At 31.8% G+C, this 27,676-nt stretch overlaps 2 protein-coding genes across 2 annotated transcripts; one reads left to right on the top strand and one right to left on the bottom strand.

The window, feature by feature from the left end:
- LOC123660668 lies at nucleotides 1-25,648 on the top strand. The gene is made up of 15 exons (XM_045595724.1): nucleotides 1-95; nucleotides 939-1,071; nucleotides 6,277-6,367; nucleotides 7,842-8,009; nucleotides 8,787-8,915; nucleotides 9,308-9,436; nucleotides 9,628-9,853; nucleotides 19,403-19,525; nucleotides 19,603-19,778; nucleotides 19,912-20,045; nucleotides 21,396-21,535; nucleotides 21,909-21,990; nucleotides 23,686-23,830; nucleotides 24,135-24,345; nucleotides 24,573-25,648. Exons 1-15 carry the CDS (start codon nucleotides 29-31, stop codon nucleotides 24,722-24,724), a joined length of 2,106 nt encoding a protein of 701 aa, XP_045451680.1. The 5' UTR covers nucleotides 1-28; the 3' UTR covers nucleotides 24,725-25,648.
- LOC123660679 (putative lipoyltransferase 2, mitochondrial) lies at nucleotides 25,643-27,148 on the bottom strand. The gene is made up of 3 exons (XM_045595735.1): nucleotides 26,956-27,148; nucleotides 26,463-26,675; nucleotides 25,643-26,113 (listed from the first exon to the last, which is right to left on the bottom strand). The coding sequence occupies exons 1-3, from the start codon at nucleotides 27,110-27,112 to the stop codon at nucleotides 25,767-25,769; spliced, it is 717 nt and encodes a 238-aa protein (XP_045451691.1). The 5' UTR covers nucleotides 27,113-27,148; the 3' UTR covers nucleotides 25,643-25,766.
- Nucleotides 27,149-27,676: the final 528 nt, after the last annotated feature.

The following is a 27,676-nucleotide window of genomic DNA, read 5'->3' on the forward strand; positions in this document are numbered from 1 at the left end:
TTCTTTTTGTTTAGGAGGAGACATCACTATGAAGGGCAAAGTGTCGGGCTTAGCGTGGCTAGGCTTACTCTTACTACAGTCTTCATTTGTGCTTAGTAAGTATGGCTTCCTACTAATATATATTCTAGCATTAATCCTCTGTTCTCTAAAAATAAATCAATCGTTATAAATATTGTACACATATATACTTATCTGTTTCGAATGTATTCTTATTACTGTTCTTTACATTCTAAACAATAGGAAATAGCAAGTACTAGTCACTTAACACACAATGCATGGGAGAACAAACTGCAAGAGCTATTTGCTAGCACTACATTGTGAGTGTTCAGACGATGCCACTCCATTTGAATCAGTACTGTAGTTCCCATAGATATTGTACTTATGAAAAAGATTTTTTTTTTAAATGTGATTAAACAGTTTTCGAAGATTAATGAATGAATGTTATGATAGTATAAATTCATGATACTATCAAACCAACCTAATTGTAATTGAAAAATATATATAATATTTCATAACTTTTTTACATACTACTTTTTCAAGAAGTCTCAAGTCAGTAAAAGTAGGTGGAACACTTTTTTCAAGAGAGAGATCTTTTCTCGAAATAATACGTATATTTGTGTAGTTTATTTCACACTAGCAACCCACCCCGGCTTCGCACGGTTGCAAAAATTATAAGTATTCCTTTACTATACTATGTATCTATTATGTATATAAACTTTCCTCTGGAATCACTCTAGTCACTAAAAAAGACCGTATCAGAATCCGTTGCGTAGTTTTAAAGATCTTAGCATACAGACAGCGGGAAGCGACTTTGTTTTATACTATATAATGATGTATATTTAAATTTGCTATTAAATCTACAAAACGAAGGTTAACAACCTCAAAACGAATCGAGGTGTGTTTATGTTCCCAAACCATTAATAACGAATTTGTTTTAGGTCGAATCGCTTTCGAGAAGCTCACTGATGTTGACTTTTCGGGCACTGCCTACTACACAGTACGCAACTTGTCGCTGTACGAGTGCCATGGATGGTGCAGAGAAGAGCCCGATTGTCAGGCAGCTTCATTCAGGTAATTACACTTTAGCCTTTGCAAATCAATTATAAAAAATCAACGTGTAAAATTAATCGGAAGATAGACGTGGTAATAGAGGATTTAGTGGCAAGAATTCAGTGCATTAAATTTTTTTCATTAGTTCAGTAAACATTAACGCAGTAAAAATGGAGAGTCGAATCCATACCATAATTTTATAGCATAAAATTTAAAGAATCTAAACATAATTTAAGTTTAAATAGATTGTCTATCGGCTCAGCAAGTTTAAAATAAGAATATAGCATTAATTATTCGCTCAAAGTTTAAGACAATGTCTGATTAAACGACAATTTGCATCAACGATTTTGGCTTGTACTTTATAATGTCAAGGTCCTTAATTGTAGTATAAATATTATAAGCTATATTTTAAAGCTTTTACTAGAAATATAAAAATCTACCGTTAATTTATATCAAATTAACAACAATAATATCATATAGTTATCAATTTTTTAAATCAGTAATTAAGGAAGTACGTTTCTTTCAGTTAAGATGATTTCAATTAGCTTTCATTATAAAACTACATTCTCAGAGACAGAGCTATAATTATCTATATAATACGAGAAAGTGTGCGTCCAGAAGTAAACGCTCTCTTGTAATCAAGAATATGACTTGTCATTCTGTGAGTGATCACAAATAACTATAAATGCATCGTAGTTATCTATGATCACGCCTAACCTAAATGTCGTAGATATGATCTGATTGACATGAAGATTCACTAATCAGTGGTCATCGGGTAAATCTGAGATGTTCATCATATGCTTTAAGCGTCAGACCCCAGCACTCGAGAATGTGTGTCAGTCTGTCAGCCCAAAGGCCTCAGCACTTCTGGCGTTCCAATGACATGGTGTTGGGTTATAACAATTGTAATTTTCGCCGCCACAAACCGTGTAAAAGCGGAAACCAACACTCGCTCTAAATTGGATAACAGTAAAAGTGATCGCATACGTCTTCAATAGATTATTGCCGATGAACCATTTGGATTTCATGTCTATTGGCGGTTTGAACTCTTATTCAATTTAATTCGATTTTCTAACGGAGATTGAATTGTTCGATATCTGTGGAGAAATTTTCATTGAAAAATGTTTACAACTATCGTAATAAGTACTTGGGTTTACGATTACTATTTTAAGGTCGAAGAGCAGTTTGGCAATATTGAAATTTTTAACGGCTGGTTAAAATAAGTTTAATAAATCAATACAAGAACAATTTAAAAGAATAGTACTAGAATCAAAGATAACGAATTGTTGTCAGTGCTATCACAGATTTATGTTACCAATAATCAATTAGAAACTAACGATTCTAAATTAGTAGACATTTTCATGTGATGGTACATGGATACTTAAATTATATTAAGTTCTAGAAGATATCAGTATTCGCAAGAATAGAAAAAAAAAATACAACGAGAATTGGTTCCGTAGGTATAGAATTCAATTAGATGAGATGGAACTTTCCCGCTTCTAATTTAGCATTGTACTAATACAACGAATCTCGAATCAATCTGTCCAAAGAAAAAGCTATCTGACAATGGAACGGGATGATAGCGATAGTAACAATTGCTAACTGTTTTCCGCATTGCCACTGCATTCTTAACCTTATACAATGATAACGAAGTACGAGTACATTTGCTGGAATAACCTTCCTTATCTCATACGTTACTAGTACAAAGAGCATTTACAGTAAAAACCTTCTTATATGAGAATTATGATACTATTTTAAGATAACTTCCTTTATCTTACTTAACATGTGAACTGAAGTCAATTTATACAGTAATGGAAAATAAATTACAGTTAACAACGGATCTAACTGAAAAACGTGTACATTTTTATATTTCGTTCTCATTAAAAAGTCTAAAATTGAATATAAATCAATTTTATTTTCACTCTGAAATAAAAAGAAATTGAGATAAACTTTTTGATTTTAATGATCGTGACCCGTTGTCTTTTCGCCGTCAGGAATGATAATATCAAATTTAGATGGACATGGTCAGATTTTATTGATTTATTTCACGATTAAATCAATATTCGTTCCGTTATTACATGCCTCAACAGCAAGATACCTACTTCGAAACTAAGGATACAATTGAAAATAATTTAAAGACCCTCGCAGACTAATATTAATTTAACAAATCACTTAAGGAAATATGCATATTCCATCCAACGACTAATGGTGTTATTTCGAAAAGATGGCTAATCTAGAATGCACTTGTTTGTCAGGAATGATGCAGTAGTCATTTATTAGTTAGAAACAGTCATTAATTCATCGCTAGATCAAAACATATCGAAGTATTTAGAGAGTGAGATGAAGTCCATCGATATGCGCGGGCTACTTAACAATTTTAGCCGCTGTGTTATGATTGATGCGATGTTCAATGCGCAGTCAGGCGCTTGTAATGATAGGCGGTGATGTTCTTGTCTGCATCAGAAATCAGAGTTGATGTAGATGAGATGCTGAAATGCTTTAATTTGCTCGATTTAAATTACAACCTCGTTACATTATAAAATATAACTAATACATTTTTTAAATATTATTTTTATTAACTTTAAATTATAGTCACGAAAACTACAAAAGAAATATTTCGGTATATTATTAAAAGTTTAAAATTATTCTATAGAAAATTTTCGTAACTACGTCGGCGTAATATATATTATAAATAGATGACCCGGTGAACTTCGTATTTCCTACGTATATATAAAATACTTTCTGATTGCACCCATAAATATTTGACAACCAAATGACAATATTAATTTCTAAAAAGACAAAAGACATCAAATATTTCACAGTCGTCACTGTCGTTTTTAGTTTTTTCCGTTACTTATTATTTATATTTATGATCGTTTAAGCCTTCCCTGAACTTCCTCAAATATTTCAAGATCAAAATCAGCCAAATCGGTGCAGCCATTTTCGAGTTTTAGCGAGACAAACGAACGGCAATTCATTATTATATATATAGACGATGAAATGGATTTTAGCTCTTGCTGCAAAAATTTCTTAAATCTTGAAGACTTGTTTACATTTGTTATAATATTAGATATGAATAATTTGGTCTATTAACTCGCCGGTAATAGTCCAAGATTTATTACAGCTATTGCGAAATCAAAACTATATACAGTATCATTAGTCTAAGGGCTTGACACATTAATCATTTTTTTTGACGTGTTGGTATTTTGTTCGTACATCATCAAACTTGTTATATTATGATTTACAGTCTGTTGAGTAATATATGTACGTTATTTATTGGATATTTTGATTTGAAAAGTATTTTGTTTAATGAAGAAATGTCTTTATAGTCTTTTTTAAAATGTAATGAAATATACTCGGTTTGGTTGATTACTGTTATATGTGCGATCGCAATTCAGTCTGTATTATTTCTTTGCTGAAAGTAGGCGTCTTTCTCCATGTAAGAAAAGGATTGGAGCTTAATCCACGAAGCTGCACCTAACGGTCACTATCAGGTATTTATGATAACAATCGGGATAAATAGCTTTACGTTTTCTCCGAGGCACGGTAGGGAGACCCACAAGGACAGACATTCAAACCAGAAGAAATATTTTTTATTTTATTTTATGTAACCATATCGGTATACAAGCGTACGGCTCACCTGATGGTAAGCAATTACCGTAGCTTATAGACGCCTGCGACACTAGAACCATCGCAAGCGCGTTGCTGACACCATCCCCAATCCCTCCCAGGAGCTCTGGTCATCTTACTCACCAGCAGGAACACAATACTGCTTGAATACAGTATTATTTAGCTGTGGTCTTCTGTAAGGTCGAGGTACTTCCCCAGTCGGGCTGCTTCATATTTTGAGCAGAAAAATTCTTGCTGTGCCCTACTTCAGTAATTTTTTTTTGTTTGTATATACAATTAGATGTAACAATCTGTAAATATCACACTTTTAGGTAAAGGCTTCTTCTCTTATTAAAGAGAAGTTTGTAATCTTTTTGAAATGGAATGCATATCTTCTCACGATGTTTTTTTCGCATATAAGATAAAGTTTAGAGACAAATTGGCTTCTTAAAAACTCAGCGGTACTAGTTTGCATTGATGGATTAAGAATTTTCGTCCGTTCGATTCGGTTAGGAAAAAGATCAAATCGAAATTCGATCTTTTGTTTCCTAACCGAAAGATACTAAAAATCTTAAAATAAAAGGTACTTATAAATAAAAATAATAATACTAAATAAATAAGTATTAAAAGATAAATCACATTTCAGAATGCTTGGTATGAGATATAAAATAACAAAATATCAGGTTAGAACGGTAAACAGCGCCGTTATGCAGGCTGTAAGTGTAACGCGCGTCGATCTAGTGTCATTAAGACGAATGCAAACCATTAATGAATTCTCTTTACACGTAAAGATATTACTGATCACACCACCAGTGTCATTGAAGACGAATAATGACGTTCTATGAAATGTTTTGTGAAGGGTTTTTGCTCATTACCATGCATCGTCTGAATATGTTTGCATACCGTGGCTATTGGAATTTTTTATTTTATAGATACATACCTTTTTAAAATGAACAAATAGCAGTGAGAGAATAGGCTTCTTATTATGTACTTTATTTTTGCTTGCTGCATATATACATTATATTAGATAATTTAAATTCTTAGCGTAGAAAAAATAATTCAGATATTGAGTAAATATAATTATTTAACATGAAAATGTAATGTTGTAAAGAAAATTAAATGTAAAACCAAAAATTGTACTTTTCACGAAATTTAAACTTCTTACAACATTAATGAAAAAAAGAAAGCCTATAAACTTTTCAGAAATAAATTCTGCAATTTAAGTATTTTGTTATACTGTCAAATGAACTATGAACTATTTTCTAATGGTTAATTTTTAAATAAAACACCGCTTGGTCGTGCGGTAGCCGGTCTTACTTCCCGGTGCATTGCTCTGAATCTCTAGTAAAATGTTTTTAACATCTAGTAAATTACAACTTTTACAACCTGGAAATAAATCTCATGCATTTTTCGCTTATATGTGTTATATTATTGATTGCTCAGACATTTAATATCTATACACTATGTAAAACAAATATTATTTTACGTGAATATTAATTGTTTTTTTTTTACATTTAGTTGATAATAACAATAAAAACACAAACCGTGAAAACAGAAAGTATTCCATTTTATTTATTTTAAGTATACAGATTAAATAATATCGTGTTTTTGTTACAGTTTCGTGCTGAATCCTTTAACTCCAGTTCAAGAAACTCGCTGTTTACTGCAGAATGATACTCAAGCGAATAATCCTATGGCCACACCGCAGGTATGTTTTTCATCACGATTCTATCTGTTCTAAGAAACTACTTTGAATTGACGCCGAATCACAGTTTAAAATAGTTATTATAAATCAATGTACTCGTATTATAATCCATCATTTATTTATCTAATTTAAAAAATATTTCTACTCATGAGTTTAATGTGCTCAATTCATCCCCGTAATCTGGTTAAAAGCAAATAAAAATTAATAACTACTTATAGGTAACAACGATTTGACTTAGTTTGTCAGAGGTTTATTAAATCTATTAATTATCTCTTAATTTTATTATTTCCCTAAAATCAATTATGTAAGTAATACTAACAATGCAATTAGTTTAACACGTTTTATTCATATTTATAAACTAGCTGTCCGGACAAACTTTGTTCTGTCAAAAGTTTATAGATTTTTTTATTTTATTTTTTGTAATAAAACTTTCCGTGGGCTTTAAGGATCATACAAAAAAACAAATTAGCCAAATTAGTCCAGCCATCCTCGAGTTATGCACTTAGCAATATTTATTTTTATTTCTATATGTTTAAGGATCAATTTGAAAAGTGTCACACAAATCGTAAATAGTATTTTCTCATATATCAAGATATAATAACCAGATAAGATCAAGCGAACAAGAGTAGCCGTGCACCACGCAGTTACTGCATAGGCTTGTAGTCGAATAAATATCTATAGATGCGGATATCTAGACTTGTTTATTCGTTGCCCTAGACACTGCCAATTAGTGTTGCTATGCCGAGATTATATTAACAATTCAGATTAAATCGGTTAACGAGGTTTAAGATTCAGGAAAACGAACGTCTACATGAAGTTCTACGTATTTGTTATAGAATTTAGTGTTTGTGTTAAAACACAGAAATGTGGAACTGTAATATTGAATTTGTAGATAACATGAGTTTATTGAAGCTTTAACTTGAAATTAAGACCTTATTTAATAATTCGATAGCTAGAAGACCATATTTAATATTATCAGAATTTTAACCAAAGAGTTTTATTAGGATCTTAGTGTATATGTACTATATATACCCTAGAAGTATCCAATTACTTAGTTTAATTTTTTTTGTAATTTGATGGGAAAAATCATCGAGGTAACAGAAACCTCTATTAGGTCCCGTATTCAAGTAAACAGTAGCTCGGATAATCCGTTACTCACTTTCAGAGCTAATGAGCTATCCGACAATAAATTACGTGTTTAGCGATGCATCTCGGAGCATTACGTCTTTTGTTTATTTTACGCAAGAATGAAAATAAAAGGACGATGGACGCGTGGGTATGAGTTTTATTACGTGTCGTAGGCCCTCGTAACTTACGAAGCAGGTTTTGCAATGAATAAGATAGCTTTTATATCTTGTTGTAAGCGAATAATAAAAGTTAAGAAAGATAGTCTTTTTAATTTTAGGTCGAAGAATGAGGTATAATAGACTAGCAAACAATAGAAGGAATTTATGCTATCATGATATATTTTTTGTAGCGTTCAGTTAACACGTACTACATGGTGAAACTACAAGTGCGTTCGGAGGGTGTGTGCTTGCGGCCGTGGGCATTCGAAAGAGTGCCAGGCAAGTCGCTGCGGGGACTGGACAATAGTATAATCTACACCTCCACCAAAGAGGCCTGCCTCGCTGCCTGCCTCAATGAGGTAATAAGTCAAATTATACAAAATTACCCCCATACCATCATTCCTATGAACGTTCCGTTCGAGACGAATCGTATATGACTATTAATAAAAGCAACGCCTTTTCAATGTATCTATTCAATTTATATTTTACGGCTCTGTTCCACTTCGGGAGATAGAGGAAAATGATACGGGTTTTATTGAGTGCAGGTGACTGTAGCTTTGAGACTTTGTTAGTTTATGGAAAATCGATTACAACTTTATGGAACCGCGTTAGTGCAAAGTGTTTTTTGTTTTATGTTAACCTTTAAGAACATTTCTTTCACACAAATAAATGCACGTATATTTGTCAGGTCCAAAATAAGGAATCACATTACCATATCATAAAACAAAAAAAGTTTTTGAAATTATTACGACACAGCACATGATTTATATTTCTAAGGCCAAAAGTAAATTAGTTTTTAGTCTTTATGTTAATAAATCTTCCCTGTAGGTACATGCCCATACATATATTTCAGAAAAGTAAAAGGATTAAAAAACGCTTGTGAAGGTTCGATTGGATAAGAAATATCCATTAAAATGCAAAGGGTTCTGTATTATTGCCCAAAAAGTAGCGCTACATATTTTTATGGTCAAGCGAAATACCTTAAACGCCTATTCTCTTGGCGACGGATGGGTTTGGTAACGGAATTCTAAAAGGGTATCCCGTTATGTAAATAATAATAAATCCCACGAAACGTTAAATATTAAGGTTACTGATATTATTTGAGAAACATTGCAATATAACTTTTATAACGACAGAAAAAGTTCCCATGCCGGTCTGCGGAGTATGAATACGGAAGTATGCGTTGCGCTCTCAGTGATTCTGACAGACGCACTGCGCAGCCATTTGTGCAGCTCGTTGATACACCCGGCGCTGACTACTTTGAGGTAAAAAAAATCTGTAATATAACTTTACACTAGACTTTTAAATGTTAATGTTAATTGTAATATAAATTAATGTATCTGTTCAACTGCCTTTTTGATATGTAGCTACAGTGCGTATACATTCAGTATACACGTGAATTTACTGCTTTCATTGATAGGGCAATTTGACTATAGATATAATTTGACTATAACGAATTACTACAGTAACGTGAATATTCCACCTCCATTTTAAGTTACTCTATTTCAGTGAAACTTATTAACAAGTTGTTAGTCAGGTTCTCAAATAAATCGTTTCCACGAAGGTTCGTAATACATATACATTTTAGAGTAAAGAGTAAATAAACTGCGGTTATGATGATTTACATGTTTTAAGTGATATCTGTGTGGTCGTGCAGAATTTGTGCCTGAAGGCGTCGCAAGCATGCAAAGGATCTAGAATATTTACGGCGCCCCGAGTGGGAGTCGCCGAGGATAAAGTAGCGCAGTACGCTGGCTTACACTACTACACTGACAAGGAGCTCCAGGTACTAAGATAGTTAATTTATATAGTAAATTAGTGGATGGTTTTTATTTGATCTCTAGGTTAAATTTAAGGCCACTTTAATTTAAATGATTTAGATGCTCTAAACGGTACTGCCGCAGCTTAGTTTGTGATAAGCTATAATTTACGAATATATTTTTCTTTTAATTCTTAACAATTAATTTCTTTTATTAGGTGACATCAGAATCAGCTTGTCGGCTCGCGTGTGAAATTGAATCCGAGTTCTTGTGTCGATCCTTCTTATATCTCGGAGCACCTCACTCGTCCACATACAACTGCCGTCTTTACCATCTTGACCATAACACCTTACCAGATGGACCCTCAGCATACCTGAATGCTGAAAGACCTTTGATCGACGATGGAGAACCTATTGGAAAATACTTTGAAAACTTCTGTGAGAGTGAGTATTTTTTAAGTTATTTTATGATTAAGGGTCGATTCTAGCTTTAAATTATAATAAATTTATTTGTGTTTTATAATAGTAACAAAACTTTACAAACATTATTGGCTGCCTACTGCCAAGAGAAATTACAAAAGAAATATTATAAATTTTCATGTAAGTGCCTACTAAAAAAAGTCTAACAGTTGAAAATTTGTTCTTTGACAAATGCAGGCGAGCAATGCTTATCTTGAAAACTTTCAATATTAAAAGCTTATAACAAATGTCGCGGTTACCTAGTAATACTCTTAATTTACTAGATTATAATCCTATCTAACAGATTTCAATTTTTCAAACTTTCCTCACTTAACTTAATCATAGACTTTAATTAAATATTAAATTCATAGTTGAAAAAAAAGAACGCTTTCTAAATCACAATCAGAGGACGTAGTCTTAATTTTTTATATTTCTCTTTGAATTTAATTGTACTATTAAGTCCCGTTGCTTTCTCCGTGCTAAACTTCGAGTTATTTGATTAGGTGACAATTAGGTATGGTTGGTAACTGTTTCATAAGAGTCCTACACTTTTTATCGATTTTATTGAACTAGCGAGTTCTTAATATTACGATAGATATTTTTTGGCATAGAAAAACGAAAACATATTTTTACCGTTTAACTACACTTTAAGATGTTATCTTAGGAATAAAATGAAATATATACTACGTAAAAGGTATAAGTCCTCTGTTTTATAATTAATTAAAAGCTAATTATGTTTTTATTGTTCGGCTTAAATCGGTCGACAATGTTTTACGTTCGATTAAACCGTTTAATCACGGAGAATGAGTAAAAATAAAATCAATTACGAGAACACTTGATTACATCTTGCGTTTAAAAATAACCTAGAGTGAACCAACTAGTCAATTATGGAAGTCAGTAAAATAAACTTTTTAAGAATCCTACCACATTATTTTTCTTAATTATAGAAGAATGTTAATTGATAATCATTTCATTAAAATTTATTATGTAGAAATCATATCTCCACACCGCTAGACTTTTTAAGACCGATCCGTACTGTAATGTCGATCACAATTTATTTCCGTTCCGGTCCCGGTCCAAAAAAAATTAATTTTTTATGCTTTAGTTGAAGTTTCAAGCCTAAGTTGTTAGCTGAATCTGATTGTAAGTAGGTTTAATATTAGACCATTTGTATATCTAACGTGTAATGAACTATAGTCGACATTTTAGTGTGAATAAACTTTACTAGGAACTAGGAATCAGGAACGGACCGAGTTCGGACCGTGATCGAACCGTGAACGGAATGCAGGAATGTGAAGCAGTCCTCATTACATACGTGTCTTATTTTATGCTTGACATAACTGTAGCAAAGGAAGTAGTTAGGAGCTTTGTTCTGTCAATTACTTAAAGGATTTAGTTGTTAATAGATTGAATGTACAGTTTTCTATTGCCCGGAGGATTTAAACGGCATAGTCTTGTTAATGAACGAAGTTTTATAAATGCAAATGGTATGTACCGTTTTTATTATTGGCCATTCCCGCAGCGTCATTGTAACTAGCTTTTACTTAGATAAATGGCTATTTCTGCGAGTAGTTAATGTTAATTGTGTATCCCATAAAAGTATACAATGTACTTTTTGATCCGACAAAAGGACTTATTAGTAGATGTTACATTGGTATATAATTTTTACGTACTTAAATATGCTTAAATTAAATGGTATTGTATTATAAACAAGTAGTTAAAAATCGTATTAATTACTAAATCACATTTTTAAATTTACAAGCTTTACGGTATTCAGTTTTAAACCTTGCTTTATAGCAATTCTGCATAATATGATATGTTGCCGAGGTGAAACAATATATCTATTTAATAAGACATACAGGCTAAGCAACTGGTAATTAATATTTTTAACATGCAAATCCCGGATGTATCTATGAATCATGAGATACGTGGATAAAATTTATTTTCCGGCTTAAACTTGTTCTCTGTGCCAGGTAATGTGGCTTGTTGCAAATCTAAATTATGCATAGCATTTAGAGTAAGAGTTTCTAACTAGAAAAATATTTTGATCAGTAATCTGATCTGAAATTGTATTTTTACTTTTGAAAATAAACATTGTTTTATTTATAGTAGTGAAAAAGAAATATTAAAATCAGTACCTACTTATAATACAACTAAAGTTTTCAATTAGGCGTTAAATATAAGAATATTTCTGATACTAATAAAAAATATAACATTTATTATTTCGTCATCATTCAGTATTCGATATTTTACACGTTGTATTCATATCATATTGAATTTTCGTTTGAAGGATATTTATCAAAAGGAAAATGTGTATCAACTAGGCGCTGTGTATTCTTCTAGACTGGGAATACTACAGTTACTCACAGATCAAACATCTAGATCATTACTTCATATATTAAAATAAAAACGGGAGCTTATAATTAAAAAAAAATTGATAAACTATGAGTAAATGTGTGCACGTACAAAAATTAGTTCCAGCCCAACAACGTTGATATCACGACTGACAATAGCGACCCTGGTGGTCCGCAATTAACGGTCCACGTTTGTGCAACACAGAAATTGTTTTCCAGTAGCACGACCAACACACGATTTGAACTAACAATAGCTTTTTTGGTACTACAAGTATTCATGAGTCAGACGGGATAGGGTTTCAAGAAATCCTTTATGGTTCAAATTTTGTTTCTTCTCAAATAATAATGTTTATAAATCGAAGTTTTTTAAACTACAAATTATTTTTAGAAGAAATATTTGTTTTTGAAACGTCCTACTTTATATTACATTAATATTGAGTAGATTGATATATTTTGATAGAGTAGTCTTTAAAAGTAAATATAGGATAAACTCTTAGGCAGATGTTTCGACACCATGTCTCGAATAGTTGTTTCAAAAATGAAATCTTAGCTTTAGCTGCATTAAGGTGTAATTAAAAAACGGTGCATTACTAATTAAGTCTTAAGATAAGGATTAAAATACAGGTCAGCTGAAATAAAAGTAAATGATACATACCCGATATACTAAATACTTTATTAGTGTTTTTTAATTTAGCTGTTATATATGTAACTTTGAGATTAATGCAAGATAATAAACTTTATTAATGCACCGTAAACTTCCACGGAAGTTACTGTAAAAGAGTGCAATTAAACATAACTTCTCACCTAACTCGATCGTGGGAATGACTTTGCGCATAACCTTATTTATACGAATAAAATATTCAAGACCTTAGGAGCCAGTTATTTCCCAGATTTTTTTGTAAAACTGATCTAGCGATTGTTATTTCATTCAGTACAATCTCTTTTCCTGATTTTAAAATATTTATAGTCCAGATTGATTTCGATAAACATTAACAGATAAGTATAATCGAAAGAAAGATATATTTTTTGTCCTTCAGTTTTTAATATTACTTCCTAAAATGTTGTTACGTTTAACTAATATAAATTTAATGTTAGCTTGACATTTAAAATCATCAAATGTTATTGCAAAAATGATCGAGTCTACGAGAGCGATATCCTAAGATTAGATAAAGATAAACGCGGGTTAATCTTGCAAGCAAGGTAGGGTCAGGGTCAAAAGCAATTGAACCATAGTTGAGAGTAACGATAGATCAAGCGAAATTTTACGAAGACGATTATAATACTATGTAAGTCAAGAATTACACAGATCACAATAGAAAATAATAACGATAAGGGATTTTTATATGCTTAATGTCAGTAATGGGTTTTCTAAAAATGATGAAATAAGAGGAGACACTTGCACAGAACATTCAAAGAAATAAGAAACACAGAAAAATGTCTTAGAAACACCATACAATGCATGTGGAAATGGAAGTGCAGATTGAGATTACAACAGTTAGGTCCCGCATAAGAAATCCTGGATAGCTACTCCATTACGTGGACCCGATGCTACGACATTTAGATTGCCATCTGTTGCTTAAGGCCAGGTTCACTGAACACTGAATAATATTTTATATATTCCGATACATCCGATACCGTTACTGAAATCCAATGCCCTAGATTTTCTCTCGTATAATGAGAAAGATAATTGTAATAAAATTCAATATTATCTAATATCGGTAAGAAATAATAGTCAGTCTCGTAATCGAATAAGGTTCGGCAACGAACATAAATTGATCGAATTAGAGATGAATAGGCGCATCGCTATCTATTACATGTCGACATAATTTCGTTATGTTTACAATGTCGATTCTGCTGAATCATGACTGCATTTGAGTGCAAAAAAATTCTATAGCCAATGACGACGTCTCCGCTCGTGCGTGCCTTCTAACGGTGGCGGTACACGAAATTGAATATTAGTTTTTGCGGCGCCCAAGAGCTCGGCTCCATCTTGCTCCAGTCCTAATTCAGAGGTGATTGAATCGATATAGATATAGAACGTTGGTGGCATTGATTGTTAGTTGATATTTAATTTACATCGCACGAAGTGTCAATTTACAATTGTCAATTACAAACGAGAAGGTATGCAAAGCTGCTGCTTTGCTTATGAAAAAAAAAAATCTTATCAAACGAGATAAGCTCTTGTTAAAGTTTTTCTTGGTAAGGTTGTACATGTTTCTTTAAATAAATAACGTCTCATTATCTTTGCGTAAATTCTAAGGAGTACCGTCAATTATAAACTTTTTTGCTTCCGCCAGATTAATCGAAACTATTTCCTTAAAAGGTTGCACATTGAATATCAGATAATTTTGCACGTAGCTATCTGTCGTTTACTTATGTGTTTGTTTTAGTAGTATATCACTGTCATTTGTAGACCATAGTTAGAGTGTATTTAACGAACCTAGCTTATTACTCGATAACAGTGTAGTGGCCTTGCATGGCCTTGCAACCAGTAATAGGTACAGGTCAGTGCCCGCTCAATCCAACGCAGAATCATAATTTATTACGTTTTAATCTCTATTTTTACATACTTCTCGTTAAATCTTTATACTTATTTGTTTTCTTAAATAGAACGAGTTATAATTATCATCAGAAGTAAATATTGTAAACTATTTCTTTTATGTTTCTTATAACCTAAATCAAAATGAAAACTGTGAATCAACGACCCCATTTAATTATAATTCTTTATAATAGTGTTAGTAATTATGAAAGTTTAAACTTAAAAAGAAATTATTCAGAGGCAATGGTTCTTTCGTTTTATTACTTAACTTCGTACTTTATTTATGTTTACGAGAGAATATAGAGTTTACAATTGTATTAATTTTTTTTAGCTAAAAATATTTTTTTATATTTTTTTCTTTAGTATCTATGGATAAATACCAAAAATGATTAAAGTAATTTAGTTAATACTGCGTAACGTTGTGTGGTTACGGCAGTAAAGAATATAGCCACCCTCTCTCTTTCCGTGGGTATCGTAAGAGGCGACTAAGGAATAACAGAGTTCACATGCCACCTTGGAACTTAAAAAGCCAACCGATGGCGGGATAACCATCCAGCTGCGGCTTAGAAATACACAGACCGAAAACGGGCAGCGGCGTCTTCGGTGGGACAAAGCCGGCCTTGCGGTCACCAACCCGCCTGCCCAGCGTGGTGACTATGAGCAAAACACATGAGTTCACGCCATTTTTTGCGCGAAATTAAGGAGGTCTATTTCCAGCAGTGGATTGTGATAGGCTAAAGTGATGATGATGAAGTGATGAGTTAATACTATCTTAATATACCTGGTTATAATTCATCCATCTATTTTTACGGTATGGCTTGGAATTGGAAAAATAAATATTAGCATCACTCCTGAAAGCACATGAGTTAGCTAGTATTTGAATTATAAAAAATAAATTAAACATAGAATCATCTTTTCAAAATTCAACTAAAGTTCAAACTTTCATGCCTTTTCGTATCAATGATTTGTGATTAACAAGGCAGTGACCTTGGTCATCCTTGTCTATATAACTCGTAATACATGTCACTGGCATCGTTTATAAAGATTAGTTATTGGCATGGACGTAATACTACCCCTATGTGGAGCTCGAGGTAAGATTAAAGTTATGAGTCGCATACCGTGTGCTTAGGTCTTTATACAATTATGTAGTTAGTTTCATAGAAGAGCTCTCACGTTTACAAAAACCAGTTTACCATCTGATAAGTTCACTATTTTTAAAATATTTGTTGCCTTTACTTTCTTTTTATAAGAATAACTTTAATTTATATTATATAGGTTTGAAAATATCAATCTGTAGGTATCCGAGTGAAAACGATAGCTATAGAAAGTTATAGTATTGCTGTGGAAAAAAGAAATGAAAAAAAAACCCTCTTGAAAGTCTGAAATAAATGTGAAAGAAGTTGGTAAAGAAATTCAATATGTTTTATTTGTGCTTTCCTATCTCGTGTAGATAATAAATAAAACCAACAGTTGTAAGTTGCTTCTTAAAGGTGCCTGTCAATTCATATTGAATTACAGTCCTTTTTTATCTTGATTTGTGTAGTGGAGTATTTATAAACTGGAGTTATAGAGAAGAAAAATGAGAATTTTATTTCGAATCAATTGTCGATGAGCTATTGTTTAGATAGGCACTTCACGTTTAAAGAGTTTTTTTACTAATTATTGTTACAAAATAATGAAAAATAGAGGCTTTTTATCAATGATATGTAGAAAATGCACGATGGAAATAGAATAGAAGACTTATTAAGATCTTTTGAAACGAATAAAAATAATTTAATTTATATAATCTATTATAATTCTGTTAAGAACTGATGAAGATTCTGTTAGTGTAACAGATCTCGTAATGCAATAATTACTGGAAGTAGGTAAACCGCTTTATTAAGAAGTCAAACTAGAAACGATTAGTTTTGAGATATGGTCATTTTATTAAATATTCATTGCGTAACAGTAGCTAACTGTTATTTCAGATTATGTCAAGCGTTTAAATTTTTTTTTACCGATAAACTAAGTAAACTGGATTTCTATGAAAATGCAACGGTAGATTATCTTTGACGTGTTCTTCTATAAATAAAGTCTGAGTAACTGTTAATGCATTCTGAGGTGGTTCCAAGTTAGAGATTCAAGCAAGACTATTTTAACGCTACCTTTGCTTTATGGTTTGCCATAAAATCATCATTATAAAATAGCGTGGACATTATTTTTTGTATTCATAAATTATTATGACATGGAATTTTTATTGCAGTCATCAAATTAACATTGGTTTTTTGAATGGTTTTTAAAATCAAAAATAGAACTGCTCATTAAACTTCATTGTAAGTGACATATCTATACTAATAATTTAGTACTAAATAACTCATGGCACATGGTTGTGCACAATGATGGTTCATTGAATATATAGAACAAGTACTAGTAAACGTCAATTTAATAATAAATCGATATGAGTATTAAAACTAGTTATATGGAACAAAATGGGAAATTTTCTTTTGTAAACCGATGATCGTTGAAATGATATAAAAACGATGGCTAACCCACTTTCTAATCTGAAGGCGATTTCTAAAGTTTTTTTTGAGCGCCGAAAAAGGTGATAACAAAACCATTGAGTACGAATGTATTATAATCATCCAGTATCGTACCAAAATAGATATTTAGAGTGTAGCGGTCTATGAAACACGATATTAATAAAAACTGTGACCTTATTGTTCACTTTTTGACTTTTACGATGATTTTTAGAAATTTTTAAGTCAACGAGTATCGATTGTCCAGGTTAAAATGAAATGAATCTCTTGTGATTTATTACATTTTTACAAGAGGATTGTTACAATTATAAAATATTTTTATATTGGTAGTATCAACATAACGCTACTGTAATGGTTAATCTAATAGTCTTTTATAACGTAATCAGTTTTAACTTATAATTTATGGAAAACTTTTAATTATACAACAAAGCTTAAAATTAATTATGCATGAATTATAACGATAAATCCCTTTACTTATACAACATAAGCGTGGGAAAATTCATTTCAGCTACTGAAGCGTTTCAAATGGAAAAAAGAAATGTCATCGACTTTTATCTATAAAATACGAGCATGAGAATAGGTTTAACGTGCGCAACGTTAATCATAAAAAGTTCAGTGCGCGAGGTAATTCGTCGGGTATTCGCGTTAGAATTTATACATCCGATATAACCGTGAACAAAAAATATGTTATTTACTAGCTGTGCTCGCGACTTTGTCCGCGTGGGATAGTGACTTTACATGTTCAACGGAATTCTTTCAATTGGCATAACTTTTTGTTTATGAATCGATTGACATAATACAAACACTAAATGTTAAGTGAAGCTTACCGAAATATATTAGTGAAAACTACATCTAAATCGGATGAGCTGTTTCTGAGATAGCGTGCAGACAAACAGACTAAAATTTTAACTAACAATAATAAGTCAAGATAAGTTATATAAATTTATATTATAACTAGCTGACCCAGCAAACGTTATTTTGCCGTATATATTATTAACCCCCTTAATTCCCTCCCCTTGTAACTTAGGAGTATAAAAGATAGATGTTGGCCGATTATCAGACCTACTCGATATGCACACAAAATCTCATAAAATCAGTTCAGCCGTTTCGGAGGAATATTGTAAATAACATTCTGATACGAGAATTTTTATATATAAGATAATTTTAATTCAATACAAATCACACATATAATACAATACATATATGCTTTATTGTACACCAAAAGAGGACATTATTACATCAAAAAGAAAAAAAAATATTTAAGGAAAAACTTAGCCATGTACAAAAGGCGATCTTATATCGCTAAAAGAGCGACCTCTTCTAGACAACCTCAAGCCTGCCTATATTTTTATTATGGTACATAATGATCTGGTTAAGCGACAAATTTTTGTCTGACCGGTCAACGGCCCAAAATCACTTTACGTCATTTTATTGGTGGCTGACATGGCGTATACGAGACATTGGCACCGTGCTAACGAATCGATTCCGGACGGTTCATTGGCAGGCGTTCCGGTAACTGATTCCGTCATTAGCACCCTTTATTTTACTGTTCTTCGGCAACGGAAACACTGAAACAATGTTGCCAGAACAATACTTTTTTATTTTTTCGATAATGAGTAAAAAGTTTTGTTATTTTTTCCATTACATTCACTTTAAACGTTCCATTAAATTTTTAATCTGAAAACTATGTGACTTTTTCAAAGTAGTGCTTTATTGATTTAAACAGTTGTACGTATCTTTGTGTTAGATATGTGTACAATAATCCGTTGACGGTTTTAAAGCTACAAATAGCTGAACAGACGACATGGAGTAAATCACAATGTAATGTTATATGAAAACAGCTTGGGGTTCCGTAGTATTAACCCAGAGCGAATGTAAGAGCCTCTAAGTATGCAGTACTTATCAATTGCGTGTGAAAAATCTAGAATTGCTCGAAGCGGCGAGCTTTGCGTCGCTCGGTAATTACAGTACCCACGTTACACTTGGAATCGTCCTGTGCCGCAATCTTCTATCGATTATGATCGTATATGTCGAACGCATCCGTTTCTAACTAATCAAATTTCTAAAAATACACTATCCTTTGTGGTAATATCCAATAGTTAAATGCTTTGTATTCTATTTGTAGAGCCAGCTGCCACTCCGAGCGGAGAGTTGCCTGTCTCAATAGAACACCATCAAGATACCAACATGTCTAACAACTTAACGAGAAACGACGCCAATTGTGACAAGACTGGTACCTGCTATGACGGTAATTACCCACCTACTAGAACCTGTACTTCGCTTCATCCAGTAGATACGGATGATTAATATTTGTAATTATTTCAGTGTCCGTTCACTGCAAAGATACAAGGATCGCTGTGCAAGTTCGTACAAATAAGCCGTTCAACGGAAGGATTTACGCATTAGGTCGTTCAGAAACTTGCAACATAGATGTAGTTAACAGCGATCTCTTCAGATTGGACCTTACAATGGCAGGACAGGATTGTAACACGCAGAGTGTGGTAAGTTTTGGTCTGAAATATATTTAAAAAAATTATTTACTTCTGTACTGTCTATATACCTACTCTATATTTAATAAAATATCTGTCTGTGTGAGTGTGTGTATATTTTTTTAATTTCTAATATTCTTTGTAGACCGGTGTGTACTCTAACACTGTCGTTCTTCAACATCACAGCGTGGTCATGACGAAAGCGGATAAGATTTACAAAGTGAAATGCACATACGACATGAGTTCAAAGAACATCACATTTGGAATGGTGCCCATCAGGTCTGTAATAGTACACTGTACGCACATATTATAACTAAGTAATTCGCAGTATTAGTAGGAAATAACTATAACGAACGATTCCAAATCAGAACGCAACCCGCATACGAATTCTGAATAAATAAAATAGCACATAAAATGATTATGGGTAATTATTACACTATAATTTTACTGTATATGTCATATAATGTATAATTGTGTGATTTTAAAAGTAGCATGTTTTGAAAAAATGAAACTATTAAAAAAGAGACTGCAGTGTTGTGCAGCTCAAACCTAATAGATCAAGTGAAACATTTCACATACCTTCACATGCGAATAGCAACATAAAATTCTATTGACCCAATATCGGTTCTGAATTATACATAAAACAATTAGATTCCCCTACAACGGTGAGGAATGTAAGCGTGATAAGCATGATGAACAACTTTTACTACTTTGTATGGATTTTTAATAGCCTAAGTTGAAGTGCGATACAATCATGATTGCTGTCAATGATCCCGATATGCAAATTACTTTGAATCATTACAATTCAAAAGAGGTTCACATACATTTGCAGTGTAATTAAAAATGAGTTATGATAACACAGTTTGTAATAAGTCCTTTTAAAATGCCCTATAGTTTTAACTCGAGTGCAGAAAAGTAAGAGATATATTATCATTTATTATAATACTCATATTTGTCAATGTAATTATTTCACTGAGTAAAGATCTTAACAACTCCACTAATGATGAAGTGGTACGTTCACTGTTGCGTCGTAGGCTATATTATATTAGTTAATACGTATGATGTAGCTGAGTTAAATATTAGCAATTGTATTAGAATACATCTAATACTTTATATTTTGATATCATATTAATACGAAGTATCTTAGCCGCAGCCATTTTAAGCGTCCGATAGTTTAAAGAGGTTGCCTATATACTAGTAAACAACTTGCATACTTGACAAACTTTGCTAGCTTACTTGATCGTCTCAACTAATAAAATCTTTTGATAAAAAGCCTGTTGAGCGAAGACTACCAATTGTTTCTCTGTCGTCTATACTTTAAAGTCAGCTTATTGATTTATCATCAATAAATATATCTATCATTATAGATAGACTCGTTGTGGCTCATCTAATGTGTTCTTTCATGACCTTGACATTGATACTTAATAAGGAAGATTTTTTAATACAATGTAATTTTATAGCAGACTGCCTATTTAAAGTTGGAAGTTCTCTCTTGAACCTCTTGAAAAGAAATAAATAAAGCGTACTAATGGTTTCGAAAATAAGACCCTTATGGGATTGAAACGGAATATTTAACTTTATACGTTAGTGAAACCTAATTTTTAATAAAGCTGCCTCATTCATTACCAGAGACCCGGAGATGATTTCTATCACTGCGGCTCCGGAGGCACCGCCACCGCGTATCCGCATCCTGGACAGCCGCCAGCACGAGGTGGAGACCGTCCGCATCGGAGACAAGCTCACTTTCCGCATCGAGATACCGGAAGACAGTGAGTCAAGAGTAACATTATTAATAGTCATTAAAGTTCCTTAGGGTTATTGATACCTTTTTGTTGTTTGTAATATTTCATTTTCTTTACTTACATACTCTACCGATACATACATATAAAACTATATAGAGCTTTAGTAATAGAGGTCGTAGTAATCGTATATAGATACGATTACTAAGATTTTACAAAATTCTCATGTTTTCGTGACTTACACGAGTGATTCCATATCGACAAGACGAAAAAATACTTTTTTAATTAATTTTGTTAAAATAAGAATAATTTTAACTAAGTAGTTTATCGTATATTAAAATATCTACTACGTTGTACTTAACTTATTATTGTACCGTGGCTAAATTTATTAACCTTTTTGCAGCTCCTTACGGCATCTTTGCACGCAGCTGTGTTGCGATGGCGAAGGATTCAAAAAGTACTTTCCAGATTATCGACGACGAAGGGTTCGTAGTTATTTTTATAATCACAACAAATTATATCGTGTATTAAATTAAATGACGTTCAATATAATTATATGAAGAAGGCTAGTAGGTATTTTCTTCGAACGTTTTAACTAAATGTCTATTTATTAATGTGTGTATTTTGTGATTGTAAAATACATAGTATATTGATAAATATTTCATAAAATATTAGTAGTATAAAATAATACATATAATTATGAAGTTGTGAATAAAACTCGTAAAATGAGCAAACTGGGCGAGCGAGGTGATCGTGCTACGGAAGCAGCTTAAACATTAACGGCCGAACCCAATATTCAATCTATCTCTGGTTATGTCCTACTAGAGACAGAAATATCTATCTATCATTCATTTTACTGACCCAATAAACTTGTCGACGATAGTCAATCTTATCCTTCAAAGCTGTCTATCGACGAGAGGGAGGATAGCTTACTAGAGATAACAGTTCGTATGAAAATGACAGTGTAAGCGTCCCAATAATAATAGAGTTCTATCCGTCAGTAACGTTGGTTATCTTTAGTAACAACAATATCCGATCTATAGTTTTCGGGGGATAACTAAGATTTATTAATTGAAATGGTATTTTCTTTGTTTAAAATAAAATTAATTTCGAGTGAAAAATAATGGCAGACTCAAGTTCAAGTAGCAGTTCAAGTGATATTGCTCTTTTGCAACAATTAATTGAATAAAATTAATATGTTTCTTGTGAAATAATACTTACTTTACTCATCTTGTGAATAAAACAAACAATTTGGTGAATGATTGTACCTATAATTTGCAATGATTTGTATAATTTGAATTTTGATTTGTAAAAAAAATATACAAATTCAAACGAAACAACGATTCAATAAAGCGTAATGGCGTCGTAGCGTCTTTTCGTGTCGTGTTAAAACGTTCCGTTACTAGATTTACCATGGATTCCATATTAAAATAATATCATTTATTATAAATTAAAAAGTCTGTGTAAAAATTAATTTGTCCATATTTTTATAAAACAAGATTACTTTAATATGAATAAAATTTGTATGACAAATTTAAATACTACAAAACATCTGTGTAACATAACTGAGGCCGTCTGTGACGCTGCGTATACTGGAATGTAAGAAAGAGCTCAGGTAGCCGGTCTATCTACAGCTAACTGGAGATAGTAGTCCCCTATGCGAATTATTGGGACAACTACAAAGGATAGATAGTTAGTTATTAGCAGTCGATGATAACTACCTATCTCTATCTTTAGATTGAATATTGGGTTCGGCCGTAAGTCAGTCGTGATATCGAACGTAGTTAAATGGCGTTGTTAAATGAAAGGGGTAGTCAAGATAAAGGTTACTTAAGATAATTGACTGTGACACATTCATACTAACCATTTTTGTTTAAGGTTTTTTTTAAAACCATATTACAGTCTTTTGTAAATTTGAATCTTAAATAATGCAACATTTTAATCTAATATAGCGTGTCAATTTAATTGTTTAAAACTTACCTTGAGTATCTATTATTCTACAAGAAATATTTGTATAGATAAAATGTAACTGTATCTAATAGGTGTAATTTGAGAATTGGATACAAGAAATGAAGTTCAACGATTGAAATCAAGTACCTATACGTCATATTTTTGGTGAATGTTTTTTTTTTTTTTTAATATTTAATGCCGTTAAATGAAATTATTATTCTTTCACACAGATGTCCCGTTGATCCATCGATATTCCCAGCCTTCATTCCCGATGGTAACGCACTTCAATCAGTGTACGAGGCCTTTAGGTTTACGGAGTCTTATGGTGTTATATTCCAGTGCAATGTGAAATACTGTCTTGGTCCTTGCGAGCCGGTAAGTTTTTGTTTTATTGCTATAAATTTCGTGGATAAAGTTTTAATAGTTATTATGTCTATGTAATTTATTATTTAATGATATTTATAATGCTTGTAATACTCAATTTGTACTTAGTCACACCCATTTAGTTGATGTTCACGGTTGTAACTGTAGACTACGTAACTGTTTTTGTGTATAAAAAAATATATGTAAAATTACAATTTATATTGATTGAAATTATTTAGATATTAAATTTTTTTTACTACTTTGAATACTACATTTAATTCAGTTTGTTTTATGAAATATTTTTTTCATATTTCAGGCGGTTTGTGAATGGGGTAGAGAATCAATTGAATCTTGGGGAAGGAAGAAGCGTTCGCTACCGCACAACGAGACAGGTGAGACTCGGCAAGAGGAAGATATGAACATATCACAAGAGATCCTCGTCCTTGACTTCGGCGATGAGAGACAGAGTACTGACTTCTTACGGTCAGACAAGCCTGGTGGTAGTGCCAGCGAAGCCAACTTTGGTGGTGAGTTTTATTATAATACATATAGAAGTAATATTTTTATTCGTGTTCAAGAGGTTAGAATAATCTTTACTATAACAGATGTTTGTAATTAACAAATTCAAAAATTATTGAACCGATTTTAATACCTTTTTAAATAATAAACAGCCAAGTTATCTAGAAAAAATAATTTACTACATATGTTTTTTTTTTAATTTGTATTGTTCAGTAATTTTTTAATTTATTTTCAGAAAAAACCGTGACTATTGTCGAACCGTGCCCCAGCAAGTCCTCCGTCTTGTTGCTTGGCGTCGCCTGTGCTCTACTTGTACTGCTCTACATCGCGACCATTTTCTGTTACTACATGCGGAAGTGGCTCGCACCACCCAAACACATGTCATAAATCCCACTATCTCCATAATCTGTGAAGTATTTGTAACGTTCCAACGCTTTTCCACAGAGGAACTTGTGATACAAATGACTGATTTGAAATTCCGCGATGTCACTCTCATGTCATTATATCCGTCCATTTAATTAAGTTAGGAATCGTGGTGAAGATATTTCGTGTAATGTAACCACCGCGTATCTTACGTTTACCTGATGGTAATCGATTGCATTTGAAAGCATTTACTAATTTTAAGTAGTTATACGAATGTAGGTACAACATGTGGCTAATATTAATTATTATTAAACAATACTATGCGTATGTTATAGACGCAACGAATTTTAACTTTAGTTTTTATGGTATGTTTAGGAAATAGAATTAAATTCGGAATTTGCATTTACTAAGCGATAAGCTGTAACTAGGTCAATTTGATGTATTATCAGTAGGTATTTAATTATTTTGGAATAGTCCCTGAAAATTTTTATCTAACTCATTCAGTGATTTGAAGGAACTATTCTGAATTTGAACGATCGGTCTAGTTGAGTAATAAATTGGCAGAATTCTTCATAAGAATTAACTTTAAGTTCCAATATTTAACGTAATTGTGCCCATTTATGACTTATATCAATATGTAGTAGCTTTTTTTCTAAAACTTTTACAAAGGTAGATTGAAAGACAATCTTGTAAATATACTGTTATCTGTCAGTTTAGGCACTAACAGTTTTATTTTTCTACGCCTGTTGAACTTTCAGTTGGGTTCTGTTGAAATATGACTTAGGAACTGAGTTGTATTATGTATTTTTTATATAATTTTTATACTTATGAGACGACAATAATAAGTATTTCTCTTAACCCAACTTGAGATTTCTTCTTTATTTATTTAGAATAACTTTTAACACCTATTTATTTTTTATTTTAATAAATGAAATAAATTTGTACAAATCATACTATTTTTTATTTCATCACATTTGTAAACAATAAAAGAAACAACACTCAAAATAAAATTTAACCTATATATAACTGGACTAGGACATATTCTAAACGGTAATAAATTTATTAATTATACAGTATCAACCATCAGTTTACTATAAACACTGCTAAGTATTTCCTGTTGTGTGTCTGTTTCTAATTCCTCTGTCTTACAATCCAACACCTTTTCAAAATTCTGTACAAAGATTGGTGTCATATCATCAATTGTACACACTTTACCAGTTTCTTTTGTGAGTGAAGTTACCCCCTTATCTGCAATGCCACAGGGATCAATGTGTTCAAACCATGATAGATCAATATCACAATTTAGTGAGATTCCATGTGTAGTCACATATCTAGAAGCATGAACACCAATTGCAGCTATTTTGTTATCTTCAACCCAGACTCCTGTGTGAGGAGATCTGTTTGCAGTTATACCTATAATAACAAAAATAAAAATTTTGATTTATGATCAACATCATATCATATCAGAATAAAAATGTCTGCAAAACAACAGTTAAGCAGTGTAATGGATTATGTTTCAACTCATAGTCTATATGTAGAAAGAGGCCTTATTATTATTATTAGTGTTTTTTATTTTAAGATATGTAATCAAAGTATCACTTAATATTTATATATTAAAATTAATGAATGTTTAGCAATCCATATAACTAAGTGTAAGTAGTAAGTTTAAAAACTTTTATGTAAAAAAATAATCCAAATATCTTTAGTATATTGATGAGTTTTAATGCTTTGAAGTAAATAAAAAATCAAAGGTAATACTTACCTAATTCTTTACACATTTGTATAACAGTTTCTTCAAGGCTGTTAACATACCACTTTACACTAGATTTAAAGTGTTTCAAATTGATTATGGGGTAAGCAACCAATTGACCCGGACCATGGAATGTGATCAGACCCCCTCTATTCGTTTTACGAAACTCGGCACCTAAACCTCGCAGCCTTAAAATTTCATCATTTGGTGTGTTGTCTCTGATACCTAAAATAAAGTATTTTATGAATAAGATTTGATAAACATTTATTAGCTTGTTACATATGTCAATACTATGGAAAGTGATTTTAAATTTAAGATGAACAACTGAGTTATATTGTAATTGACTCTTAATAACTTAAATAAGGTTTTTTTACAAAAAGAACATTTTGATACTAATATCGTTATTTATTTAGTGTCGAAATATAGAATTATTATTGTAACAGTTTTATAAACTAATTATATATTTTGGTTTTTCAGAAATAAATAATAGAGGTTATATTCTAACCAACAGTGTACACAGGTTTATGTTCAACTAGAAGTAAAGTATCGTAGTTCGTAGTAATTCCTTTCATCATTGAATCTAAATGTTTTCGAGCTATAGAAGTTTGGATTTTAAAAGCCGTATCATAACTTATAAGACCCAGTTTCCATATTTTTATCATTTTTTAAAATATCTGTGTAAAACACGTACACTTAGCAATATATATATACTAATTAATTTTTTTTTAAATAATAAAAATGAATGCAAATGTGACTTTTTTTTAAATAAATGAATGAATAAATGAAGAAAAACAAAAATGTAGAATCAAAACAGTGTACTGGATGTCATTTGTGACGTTGACATTTTAGTTCATAAATTTGTGAAAGCAATTAATTATAATTAAATATTTCTACATATATTACATATATATGAACAATTGTTCATAGAAATATTAAAGGATTCAATATAATATAACATGAGATATGTATAAATTGAGAATTTTCAAAAAAATAAAGACTTCCCTTTACTACAGCCATCTGTTGCTTCAATTTTGTACCACTGTTGCAATACTATCATACTTGAATTACAACCGTAGCGAGCTAAGCTAACTACTGAACGCTAGGTGGCGCTGTTAGTATTTATTTTATGAATTATCTTTTACGGCTAAAGTATGGGATCAAAATATAGTTTAACACATCTTTCAGCCGGCTTAGTTCTCTTTGGCTCCCTGTCTGTAGGGCGGTGT

Source organism: Melitaea cinxia, chromosome 2 (assembly GCF_905220565.1).
Source record: "Melitaea cinxia chromosome 2, ilMelCinx1.1, whole genome shotgun sequence".
Lineage (NCBI taxonomy): Eukaryota > Metazoa > Arthropoda > Insecta > Lepidoptera > Nymphalidae > Melitaea > Melitaea cinxia.